Genomic DNA, 14,007 nt, shown 5'->3' with positions numbered 1-14,007 from the left:
AAATTTTCAAATGTCAATCTAATCGGTGGTTGAGAGATAATGAATTTTTTTTTTGTTAGAATTGATGCCCCAATATTTCACAACCAAGAGGGGGGGTGAATTGGTTTTGACAGATCTTGCCCAGTTTTAGCAAATTGAAATTGTTTTGATAATAACTTTTACTTTTGAATCAATTGAAATGGTATAGTGTGATGCTTGATGTACGGAACATTTGTACTATGACAAAATATAGAGAGAAAGAGATAAGGCACACAGAAAATTTTATACTGGTTCGATTCTTACGAATCTACATCCAGTTCATCTAGCAAACCACAGCTAGATATATTCACTATATCACAAGAATTTCAAGATTTACAAATACAATTGATAAATCTAAATTCTAAGATAAGGAACACAAATGCAAGGCATCCACACACTTGCACAACCACCCAACAGCAGGGCAGACACGCACTTGCAGAGGGCAGAAAAAAAAACAGAAACAAATTGTTTCAAAACTGAATCAAAACACAAACAAAACACAAACTACAAATTGGATTGAATACACCTTTTCAAGATTGAGATCTCTTCATCTTGCCAAGTCAACAATGAATTGTTTTGATAGAAATCTTCAAAAGGACCTTCCAAGATTTGCTCCAAGAAACTATTTCGCACTTCTCTGTCTTTCTTCTGATTTCCCAGTTCACCCACAAAATAATTGCAGAAACTGTTTTTGTATCACAGATGCAAACAGCCACAAACCTAGTCGACTACATTAGTTTGCTAGTCGATTATCGGGAGGTGCAGAAACTGTTTTTATGTAATAACTGCTGCATACACGACCTTAGTCGACTACATTAGTTGGCTAATCAACTATATTATAACAGTGTCCAAACCTCAATTTCCAGAATATGGGTAGTTAACTATATTAACAACCTAGTCAACTAACATGGCAACAGATTGACAGTTTTTAGGATATCATAGCTGTATCAATTTGACAGTGTAAATCTATTTTAGACATCATCAAAAACATAGCACATCACACATACATACATCTAATAGTAATAGTCTCCCCCTTTTTTGATGATGGCCAAAACAAGACACTATATTCAAGAAGTACACTAATTCATTTTCATACTACAGATATATCAAGAAAGCATGTTATGTTGACTTAGATATATGCAGATATATATGCCGTTAATTTTCATACTACTGAAGTTCTCCCCCTTTTTGGGCATAAGCAAAATAAGGAAATAACATATCAACCTAGACTAGTGGAGCAGATATATGTAGAGATGAGAGAATAACCCCTAGGGACCAAAAAAGTAAGCAGCAGCAAGAGCGAATACTAGTCTGACATATCATCTGCAGTGGAGTAGGTCTCTTCATCTGTAGCATCGTTGACAGTGTTTGCAGCGGTAGCAGTGGAATTTGGATTGTCTTCTGCAGCAGCAGATTCATCATCACTGGTATTGACATCGTCTTGTGTAACTGGATCATCTTCTTCATCATTAATGTGATGATATTTCAGCAATTTTGTGACCTTTTCATCCAGACGGGCAACAGACAGAGTGAGAGCAGCTAAGGAATGGAGAACATCAGAGTGCGTGGAATGATCAGTGGATAGCGGAGGCGGTGAAGTTGCTGCAGATGGAGAAGGATCATCCTTAAATGTCCACTCAGTGTCATTAAAAACAAAACCCATGTGATGAAGAGCATTGAGTTCAATGAGGCTTGAATGAGTGATCGGAACAGAGACTTCATCAGCCAAATCAAGATTGTAGTACTCAAATACTCTTGATAGAAACAAGGCGTAAGGTAGGGGATACATTTGTAAATTTGTGGTCTTGATGATGGTGTCACTCACAAGAGCGGACCAATTGATTTTGACCCTGGAGTTTATGGCATGCATCAGAAAAATATCCTCTGTGAGAAGTTGCCCATGATTTCCAGCCCTTGGAGTTTATGCCATAACACGATCATCCCTCTTCATACCACCAGTTTTGTAGAAGTTACATCTCTTTGCACTAGATGGATGTCGTAGCAAGGATTTATATATCTCCATTTTGCGCAGATTTGCGGAACCTACATGCGACTTTTCTCCCCCTATTTGAAAACCCGCGACAGTGGTCCAGACAGTATTATCCAAGATTATATTGACCCCTTTCACTCGTGATACCACTGTACCATTATTCTCACGGGCGTTTGCATAGAAAACCCTAAGAAGATTAGGATAGTAGATACCTTGAAGTTGTACAAATTTCTCCAAGCTTTGATAGGCAAAATGCTCTTGAAACCGAAACCCATTGGTGCGGAAGAAGTTTATGTCGATATACTTCGGATTGATAATATTGCGGTCCTTCCAGTTCTTGACAAAGATGTCGTGCTGCTCATCATCGCTGATCCATCCATCGAGGTTGGCGGGGCGAGACGTGATCTTAACCGCGGTTCGCTTTATGCGTTTGGGACGCGAAGAGGATGATGCCATTTGATTTCGATGCAGAGATTAGGGTTTGTTGTGTGGTGGAAAGAGGATGAGAGAAAGATGGGGTTTTAGGGTTCTGAACAGTTTTGAGGATTTTAAAGAAAAGGAGAAGATTTTACCAAGGCACCACAGTGATAGACATAGTTAACTAGAATACTAATGTAGTTGACTACGTATAAAACATGTCACAGGAAATATGAGCAATACGTGACTAGTTAACTAGCGAGCTGACTATGTTAGTGTAGAAATGATAAGTCTGATGCAGGGAAAAAAATATAGTGAACTAAAGAATTGACTACACAATGCAGAAACAGAGAAAATGCTGGTGCAGTGGTGACAGGTCTGATGCATATAAAGCATATTGTTAACTACAGAGTTGACTTCCTAATGCAGAAACATAAAGACCTGATGCAGTATTGAAAATTTGTTAACTACAGAGTTGACTTCCTAATGTAGAAACATAAAGACCTGATGCAGTATTGAAAATTTGTTAACTACAGAGTTGACTTCCTAATGTAGAAACATAAAGACCTGATGCAGTGTGGAAAATTGTTAACTACAGAGTTGACTGTTTAATGCAGAAAACACAATGACAGATGCAAAAGTGATGAGTCTGGAACAATACAGGTACTCCATTTACTTCATAATACAAAATATGAAGAGGTAACTATGTGGTGCATGTTAAATCAAGTATCCCGAGTTCATTTCGAAGTACATAAAATCTTTCCCTAGCTAAAGGTTTAGTGAATATGTCAGCCAATTGATTATTTGTGTCAATATATTCAATTTTGCATTCTCCTTTTGCAACATGATCTCTAATAAAATGATGTCGTATTTCTATATGTTTGGTTCTAGAGTGCATGATTGGATTTTTCGTGAGATTTATAGCACTAGTACTATCACATCTAAGAGGAATGCTGTCTAAATGAATGCCATAATCTTCTAGGTGATGTTTGATCCAAATGGATTGTGCGCAACAGCTTCCAGCAGCAATATATTCTGCTTCCGTGGTAGAAAGCGCAACACATGCTTGTTTTTTAGAATGCCATGACACTAATGAACAACCTAATAGATGACATGTTCCACTAGTACTCTTTCTATCCACTTTACAGCCGCCAAAATCAGAGTCACTATATCCTACCAATGATATATTTGCCCCTCTAGGATACCATAAGCCTAGACTTTTAGTGCCTTTCAAGTATTTCAAAATTCTTTTTACAGCAGTTAAGTGAGACTCCTTAGGACATGATTGAAACCGTGCACAAACACACACACTATGCATGATATCCGGACGACTAGCGGTTAAGTAAAGTAGAGAACCAATCATACCTCTATACTTTGTTTGATCAACACACTTACCTGGTTTATCACTATCTAGATAGCAATTTGTGGCCATTGGTGTGGAAGATTCTTTGCAGCTGTCCATAGAGAATTTCTTTAATAAATCTGCACAATACTTGGCTTGGTGGATGAATATACCATTCTTAACTTGCTTGATTTGTAGTCCAAGAAAGAAGGTTAATTCTCCCATCATAGACATCTCAAACTCTTGTTGCATATTTTTAGAGAATTCCTTGCACAAAGAAAGATTAGTGGATCCAAAAATGATATCATCTACATAGATTTGTACAAATAAAAGATCATTATTGGATTTTTTGACAAATAAAGTAGAATCAACAGTACCTCTATGGAATTCACACTTGATCAAGAATAGACTAAGTCTTTCATACCATGATCTTGGAGCTTGCTTTAAACCATATAGAGCTTTCTTTAGTTTGTAGACATGATTTGGAAATGCAAAATCTTGAAATCCAGGAGGTTGTTCTACAAATACTTCTTCCTTTATGTATCCATTCAAAAAAGCACTCTTCACATCCATTTGAAAGAGTTTAAAGTCCAGCATTGATGCTATGGCTAGAAGAATTCTTATAGCTTCTAATCTTGCCACTGGTGCATAGGTTTCATCATAGTCAATTCCTTCTTCTTGACTATATCCTTTGGCTACAAGTCTTGCTTTATTTCTCACAATGCAGCCACTATCATTAAGTTTGTTTCGAAACACCCATTTGGTTCCAATAACTTGTTGATTTTGGTGTCGAGGAACTAGATCCCACACTTCATTTCTTTGGAATTGGTTTAGCTCCTCTTGCATTGCAAGATACCAATTTTCATCTTTGAGTGCATCATCTACTGTCTTTGGCTCTATTTGGGATACAAATGCCACATTTAAGCACACCTGACTAAGCTGCTTCCTTGTAGACACTCCTTTTGATATGTCTCCTATCACATTATCGAATGACATGTCCTTTGGAGTAGTCCATACTTTTGGCAGATCATCGAGTTTACTTTGTAGTTGACTATCTGTGGCTGTATCAACAGTTTTCTCTTCAATCTGAACATTTTGAGGCTTTTCTGCTGAATCTCCCCCTGTCTCAAGAAATTCATCGCTTTTTCTAGATTTATGCATGTTAGTATAGGTTTCCAAACATTCATCAAATGCAACATGTATAGATTCCTCAATAGTTAGAGTTCTTTTGTTATACACCCTATATGCTTTGCTAGTAAGAGAGTAACCCAAGAATATACCTTCATCAGCCTTTGAATCAAATTTGCCAATGTTAGATTTTCCATTATTTAATACAAAACACTTGCATCCAAAAATTTTCAAGTGAGAAATGGTTGGTTTTCTTCCTTTAAAAAGTTCATAAGGAGTTAATTTCAAAATGGGTCTTATCAATACTCTGTTTAGCACATAACATGCAGTACTTACTGCATCAGCCCAAAAATATTTTGGAAGATTATTTTCATTCAACATGGTTCTTGCTAATTCTTCCAATGATCTATTTTTCCTTTCTACAACACCATTTTGCTGTGGTGTTCTAGGTGCAGAAAAATTGTGCGAGATCCCATTTTCTTCACAATATGTTTCAAAAAGAGCATTTTGAAATTCCCCTCCATGATCACTTCTAATAGATTTAATTTTCAAGTCTATCTCATTTTGTATAACATTGGCAAACTTTTTAAAGACTTTGAATGTTTCATTCTTAGCAGAAATAAAGAACGTCCAGGTGTATCTTGAGTAGTCATCTACTAGAACTAAAGCATAGTAATTTCCTCCAAAACTTCTAGTTCTAGAGGGACCAAACAAGTCCATGTGGATTAATTCTAATGGATTATATGTGGAAACAGTTTGCTTTGATTTGAAAGAGGTTTTAATTTGCTTGCCTTTTTGACACGCATCACACAATCTATCTTGCACAAACTTAATGTGAGGCAACCCATTCACCAATTTCTTTTTAGCTAGTTTGTTTAGATGTGCCATATGAATGTGTGCAAGTCTCTTGTGCCAAACCCATGGATCATCTTTTTTAGCAAATAAGCAAAGGATGGATTTGAAATCCGAATTTTCAAAATCAACCATGTAGATATTTTGAATTCTTTTTCCAACAAATACCACTTCATTTGATGATGCACAACATATCAAACAATGATTTGATTCAAAAATAACCTTCAGCCCTTTATCACACAATTGACTTATGCTAAGCAAGTTATGTTTCAGCCCTTCAACCAATAATACATTTTCAATAACAGTGGAGGAAGAACTTGTTACCTTGCCTACACCTAGAATTTTACCTCTATTGTTATCACCATAGGTAACATGACCACTTGCTTTGTATGATATTTTGCTGAATTTCTTTGCATCACCTGTCATATGTCTTGAACAGCCACTATCCAAATACCACATTGATTCCTTAGCTCCAAGACTTATCTGCATGACAGTTTAAAGAGATGATGTAGGTACCCAATTTGGTTTGGGTCCTTTCATGTTAGACAAAACATTTGAATCCTTGACTATCCATTTATATTTACCTTCAGGAACACCATGCTTTTTAAAGTAACATTTATTTGATGTATGACCATGTTTGCAACAGTAAAAACATACAGTGGAAGATGGTTTACTCATGTTACTGGATTTCCTGGATTCTAGTTGATTACCTAGTTGATTTTCGTGTTCTGCATATCCTATGCCTTCTCTGTTCAGTACACTTCTTTGTGAACCTAGCATAGCATCTAGATAATTTCTTCCTAGGGTGAATCTAGTTAGGGTACTCATTAGATATTTGATTCTCTCTAGTTGCTTAGGACAATTTTCACAATTAATCACACTCTTTTTACAATTTTCACTTTTATGCTTTTCAATATTTTCAAGTTCAGTTTTCAGTTCTTCATTTTCAGTTTCAAGTTGTTTTAATCTATTTTCAAGCCACCTATTTTCACCTTTATGTCTGTTATTAGCGTATTGCAGCTTTCTAGCCTCTTCATGCAACTCATTATACACATCAAGTAGTTGATAGAACCTAGTTTCATAGCTTTCATCAATAGATTCAAGATCAAGATCACTTACACTACTGTCAGAGGATTTTGTATCAGCCATCAAGCATAGATTTGTTTCTTCTTCATTGCTTTCACTTGAATCACTAGAGGTACTGGAGTCATTATCCTCCCAAGCAATATATGCTTTCTTCACTCTCTTGGATTTGCTTGTGGCCTCATTTTTTTCTTCCAACTTCTTTTTGATCTTGAGAATTGGACACTCAGGTTTGATATGACCAGATTTACCACACTCATAACATGTTGGAACGCTAGAAGATGACTCTTGCTTCTTGGAAGATAATCTTCTATTTCCTGCAGCAGATTTTCCATTTGATTTATTTTTGTACTTTAAAAACTTTGAAAAACGTTTTACCATCAGATTTAGTGCCTCAGAATCAGAAGCTTCATCCTCTTTTTCTGCAGCAGTTTCTTTATCCTTGGTTTTGCTTCTTCCATCAGTTTTTGCAGCAGCTTTTAATGCAATGCTTTGCCTTTTCTCTCCTTCTTCTTCCTCTTTTAAACGTCCAAGTTCCAATTCATGCTCTCTTAATTTTCCAAAGAGAGTTGCCATACTCATTGTGGTGAGATCTCTTGATTCAGAGATTGCAGTAACCTTAGGCTGCCATGCTCTATTCAGACTTTTCAGAATTTTGATATTCAATTCTTCCTTTTCAAAGACCTTTCCCAATGCTATGAGATGATTCACAATATGAGTGAACCTTTTTTGCACATCATAGATTGTTTCCTCAGCCTTCATCCTAAACATTTCATATTCTTGAACTAATGTGTTCTTTCTAGCTCTCTTGACTTCATCCGTGCCTTCATGAGTTACCTCTAACACATCCCACATTTCTTTTGCGGATTGACAAATTGATACCCTGTAGAATTCATCCAATGTTAGTGCAGATGAAATTATATTCTTAGCTCTCACATCATAATGAGCACGTTTATTTTCATCAGGAGTCCAAGATAGAAAATCTTTAGGTATAGCTTTTCCTTCCTCAATTTTTGTAGGTATGAATGGACCATTAACAATAGCATCCCACACACCTTTATCAACTGATTCTAAAAAGATTTTCATTCTGATTTTCCAGAAAGGATAGTTATCTCCAGAAAATAAGGGTGGTCTGTTTATTGAAGCCCCTTCAGAAAAAGTCTGTGAAATATTGGCCATTTGTCAGGATCTAGTCGACTATGTATTCGACTAACCTGCTCTGGTGCCACTTGTTAGAATTGATGCCCCAATATTTCACAACCAAGAGGGGGGGTGAATTGGTTTTGACAGATCTTGCCCAGTTTTAGCAAATTGAAATTGTTTTGATAATAACTTTTACTTTTGAATCAATTGAAATGGTATAGTGTGATGCTTGATGTACGGAACATTTGTACTATGACAAAATATAGAGAGAAAGAGATAAGGCACACAGAAAATTTTATACTGGTTCGATTCTTACGAATCTACATCCAGTTCATCTAGCAAACCACAGCTAGATATATTCACTATATCACAAGAATTTCAAGATTTACAAATACAATTGATAAATCTAAATTCTAAGATAAGGAACACAAATGCAAGGCATCCACACACTTGCACAACCACCCAACAGCAGGGCAGACACGCACTTGCAGAGGGCAGAAAAAAAAACAGAAACAAATTGTTTCAAAACTGAATCAAAACACAAACAAAACACAAACTACAAATTGGATTGAATACACCTTTTCAAGATTGAGATCTCTTCATCTTGCCAAGTCAACAATGAATTGTTTTGATAGAAATCTTCAAAAGGACCTTCCAAGATTTGCTCCAAGAAACTATTTCGCACTTCTCTGTCTTTCTTCTGATTTCCCAGTTCACCCACAAAATAATTGCAGAAACTGTTTTTGTATCACAGATGCAAACAGCCACAAACCTAGTCGACTACATTAGTTTGCTAGTCGATTATCGGGAGGTGCAGAAACTGTTTTTATGTAATAACTGCTGCATACACGACCTTAGTCGACTACATTAGTTGGCTAATCAACTATATTATAACAGTGTCCAAACCTCAATTTCCAGAATATGGGTAGTTAACTATATTAACAACCTAGTCAACTAACATGGCAACAGATTGACAGTTTTTAGGATATCATAGCTGTATCAATTTGACAGTGTAAATCTATTTTAGACATCATCAAAAACATAGCACATCACACATACATACATCTAATAGTAATATTTTTAACAAAATAAATGAGTTTTTCAAATAAAACAAAAACTAATAATAGTAGAATAAAGAGGATAATTTTTTTATATTACTTAGTAAATAAAAAGTTTATGCTATTGAACATTTAAATTGAGAATCTTAAACATTCTCATATGAAAAGAAAATGTACAATAAATAAAAATATTAAAAAATAGTAGAAATATTCAAATGTGAGACATAAAAAAGTTGTGATAAGACGAAAAGTTGTGATAAGATAAAAAATATCTGGAAGAATATATATATAGTTACTTACTAAACCGTGAATATTTTAGAATTTAAGTGGGAACGAATATATAGCAGGGATGGGTATTATGGTATGGGGACATGGATGAAGTAGATATGTACATCAAATCCACATTTCCTTACCCAATTGAAAAAGTCAAGTATTTCCCATACCTATACTTATACCCAGTCAATGTCGAGATTCTTAGTCAAAACGGAGACGAGTTCGAACAATATCCACAAGAACGAGTTTATTTGTTATCCCTACTCAATGATGGTGTAAGTTATGTCAAAAGTAAATATGAAATTCAATTTTAACAAATAAAACTAATTGATTATTTTCGATGCCTACATAATTTTTATCAATAATGAGCTTCAATGTCACATTTTGTTATGTTAGTTTTAAAATTCTCAATAATAAAACAAAAAGGAAAACATTAAAAGAGTAACTTTATCTTGTTGGTAGCATTATCCACTAAAATACACACGAAAACATATATAGAACAAACACAACATTTATATATTCATTGACACATTTCAAGCACAAACACTCTATTTATGCAAATCATTTTAAGTTTCTCAACTTTAAGAATGCAATTATTGATGAATAATAGAAGTCTCTTATAGAAGTTGTATGTACAAATGTTTTTATATCATTTAACATGCTTATCTTTATGTTTTGGTACCTACATGTAATACTTCTTTCTTTGACTATTATTAATTTTATTTTTTTCATAATATATATTTTTTCTTAAAATGTGATATAAATTTCCATCATTCACTTGTTCATGCAAGAAGTGAAAACGGTTTTCAATGTGCTTACTTCTTCCATGAGAAGTTGGATGTATGGCCAAATCAATTGTTGATTTGTTGTCTACTAACAACTTTATCTTGTGCATGAGTTCCACCTTCAACTCCTTCATTAGATAGCCTAGTCACATTGCTAGGAAAGCTACCTTTGATGCAACAATGCACTCTACCTCACAAGATGATGAGACATCAATAAGTTATTTTGTAAAGCTCCAAGAAATAGGTGCTCCTCAATGGAAGAAAATGTATCCGGTAATACTTTTCCTATCATTTTTACCAATCAGAATCTGAGTATCCAATTAAACTTATATCATTTTTTAACATCACCTTTGGAAATAAGATTCCAAACCCAATTATGCCTTGTAGGTATCGTAATATCCTTTTTGCAGCAATCATATGAGACTACATGGGATCTTGCATATATTTGTTGATTTGGCCAATACTCATTACTAAAAATACTTATATTTCCTGTCAATTTTGTTTTAAATTTTTTTTTTGTAGGAAATACTTATAAGTTTTGTTATGAAAAAAAATTGCAGAAAATTACTACCAATTTTCTTGTATAAATATTTTGTAGGAAATATTTACGAATTTTATAATTTTGTAAAAAATAATTATCCAAAAAGGAATTACCTGTCAATAAAGATTCTTAGAAAAAATAGCGGAAAAAAATTCTTACAATTTTTTTTAACAAATTTATAAGAAAAATTTCACGTAATATGAAAATTTTTAGTAGTGACTAAATATCAAATATGGTTGTGCGTAACACAAATACCTTAAGCTCCTTATCCTTCTCTAGTAGTTATTAATGTCAACATGTTCTTTCTTTATCAATTGTCTTGGTTGATATATCAATTAAAATCTAATTTTAAAAAAATATAATTAAAATTTTTAAAAAAATCAATAATAATTAAATCTTAAAATCTATGTGTACCTAAAATGTTAAAGAACAATAAATAAATAATTGTTTCTGAAAAAAAAAATATTATCTTTTATCTTATATTTTGCAATGTTATTGTGATCTTCTTATCTCGATGCATGTACTTAAATTATTCATACATCATATCTAGTTTTGAGTTTATATTTATTGATTTTTTTTTTAATTATTTGCATTTTAAAGACTTTGTGGTCTTAGTGTATACAGATTGGATTTTATGTCACTTTATATCCAAAGTCTTCCATAAACAATATTATTTTGTTTTGAAGTAACATGGTAATTTTATTTCAACCAATGAATTTTTTGTTAACACATCATTTTTAAAATTGTTTGATATCGTTGACTCTCATCCACGCTTAAAATTTAAATTGAATCAGATTTCAATTCAACAATAATCTATCATATAATTTATATTCTATCGATGACTGTTGTCAAATTTCAGTTCCAATTATCCATTACATAAATTAGACTTTCAGTTTAGTCTGACACATGTTGATATAATTCTATTGTATAAAATTTCAAAACAATATTTAACAAACATGTTTGTCATGGTTCAACTTTTAAAACTTGGGTGTTATGATAAATTTTATTCTCCAAAAAGTAACCAATATTTTTTCTTTATACAAAGAGAAACCATAAACCCCCACCAAATTATTCAAATTTATGGATAATGGTCTAAATAATGGAACGTGCATAGTTATTAAATAACTATATATAGTTGATATCTCACTTGACACTGATTAATTAAATGCCTAACATAATATTTTTTTTTTAAAGTAAATTTATTAAGAATATAAGTATTCTTTCATGTTACGATTCAAGCATTTAGATAAAGTAGTTTATTATGAGATAATTATTTTACAAATGTTTGTAAAAAAAATTAAATTTTACAAAATTCATGAAATTAAAAGTCATTTAAATATTAGTTATCCAAACAAAGAAAAAAAGGAAAATATCTCAAATCATCTTGAACATATATATTAATTGGCTATGAGTTATTAGAAGCTACGAACAAATAAAAGTGGGAAAAAAAACTATAATTCCCTTAAAGTCCATAAAAAAACACACCATAATTATATACATAGTTTTGTATAGATTCATTAAAAGCTCCAACCTTTGGTTGTTTTTCTTAATTCCCTTAAGTCCATAAAATAGGGCCGTTACAATTCCACATTCTTGCATGTCTCACACTAATTATTAATTAACCGAAAATTTAATTTTGGAAGAACACAAGAGAGGAAAAAACAAAGCAATGGTTTTGTTGAAGGAAACCATTCATGTGTACAAGGAACATTTACAACTAGGATGTTTCATTCATTTATTCAAATGAATGCAAAGCATAGCATTATTGCAGCCAAAGCCAGCCTATCTTGAAAAGTAACATCAACATTGCTCTCTCTTTTGGTACTTAAAAAATTAATGCTTCCCATTAAGACAGCTTTGGTTTAAGGACACTCCAACCCACATGGGTTTGTGAGGAATGAGCTGGATAAAGAGCACAAATCCAGCTTGAAATTAGTTAATCATGAAAATCCATAACAATAAAAATATTTGTCAAAACTAAAACTTGTTATTATTATTCTTAATTGTACTATAACTTCAATTATGGACCTAAAGGTGCCCTATGAGGTACCCCTTTTCTTCTCCTTGAATTTGAACAACCATGTTGTAGGGTTGGCCTTATATGTGAATTAGAAGACGTGTTTTGGTACACTTGTTTGTGGATTCCTTCACGCAATTCTTCCTTTGATGGCAACCTTCTTCGCATTCCTTCATGCATTCTCCCTATTTCTTCGTCTTTCTTTGCGCTTAAGACAAAACTCGCATTCCCATTCTTCTTTGTTCCTACAACCTATTATTATTTATATAAATACAATAAATAAATCACTCTTATTAATTATATAATAACATAATTCTTCTGGGTATGTCAACACAAACATACAAAAAACACAGCCTAGGAAACAACATAGTTTGAAAAAGGAACACAAATTAAGATATTGTGAAGAATAAGGGAAGAAGTGAATGAGAGATCACCAACCTTGCATCCTAAAGAACAGAAACGAAAAGGATCTAAGAGATTCCTTCTGCAAATTTCACACAAATGAGAGTTGTTTTTTCCACCACCAACCATGTTATTGGTTTTTGATTGATTCTGAGGCCTCTCATTCAGAAAAATAACTCTAGCACTGTTGATAACATAAGTCTGAACTCCACTGATATCCAAAACTTTCTGAATCTCTGATACCCTCACAACATCATGATACGAAGATCTCCTTATCTGCATTACACTTACAGATCAAAATATTCAATCTTTCTCATTCTGTTGATTTCATCAATCTATATATAACATTAAAACTCTCTTAATGTCTAATAAAACATATAATGCATGAATGTATATGCAAAGATTGATACTTGAGAAACTAATTTTTTGCTTCTCTCAGATATTATAAAACTGTTGCAGATAAAACATGGTTCATCACATTGTGAGGACTAAAACCCCTTCTGCTAGACTCAACCATTTTCTGAAACTGTAATGAAGAACAGAAAGTAAAATACAATACCCACTTGAATTACTTGATGATCCTTGTGCCAAGATTGTTTGCAATAGAAACAGAATGATTGATCCTTGCAATCGAGGCAATACATGTTGCATTCGTTTTTGGGTGTGTTGATGTGAGTTTCGCACATGGTGAAGAATGTGGTGGACAAGAGTTGTTCCAGCCATGGTGGAGGCACCAACATCAATTCCTGAGAAAGACAAACACAGACACTGTCATATGTAGTGGACAAGGAAAAAACATGTGTGTATGTTTGAACATTACCATTGTGGAGGATGATTGTTATAATGTGGAAGTAACTTAGGGTTGGAGATTATTTAGCAGATAGCGAGGAAGACACAGGAGGAGAAAGAGGGAAGTTGAAAGGGTAACATAGGATTTGTCAACAAAACAATGAATGAA

General features: G+C 33.4%; 1 protein-coding gene across 1 annotated transcript; it reads right to left on the bottom strand.

Annotated features, from left to right (window-relative positions):
• Nucleotides 1-12,340: 12,340 nt before the first annotated feature.
• LOC114169077 (protein RGF1 INDUCIBLE TRANSCRIPTION FACTOR 1-like) lies at nt 12,341-14,007 on the bottom strand. The gene is made up of 4 exons (XM_028054097.2): nt 13,870-14,007; nt 13,613-13,795; nt 13,086-13,325; nt 12,341-12,899 (listed from the first exon to the last, which is right to left on the bottom strand). The coding sequence occupies exons 1-4, from the start codon at nt 13,870-13,872 to the stop codon at nt 12,651-12,653; spliced, it is 675 nt and encodes a 224-aa protein (XP_027909898.1). The 5' UTR covers nt 13,873-14,007; the 3' UTR covers nt 12,341-12,650.

Source organism: Vigna unguiculata, chromosome 11 (assembly GCF_037176805.1).
Source record: "Vigna unguiculata cultivar grain cowpea cultivar isolate G323 ecotype 2 chromosome 11, ASM3717680v1, whole genome shotgun sequence".
In the NCBI taxonomy this organism is placed as follows: Eukaryota; Viridiplantae; Streptophyta; class Magnoliopsida; order Fabales; family Fabaceae; genus Vigna; species Vigna unguiculata.
This window is presented reverse-complemented; position numbering and strand designations above follow the sequence as displayed.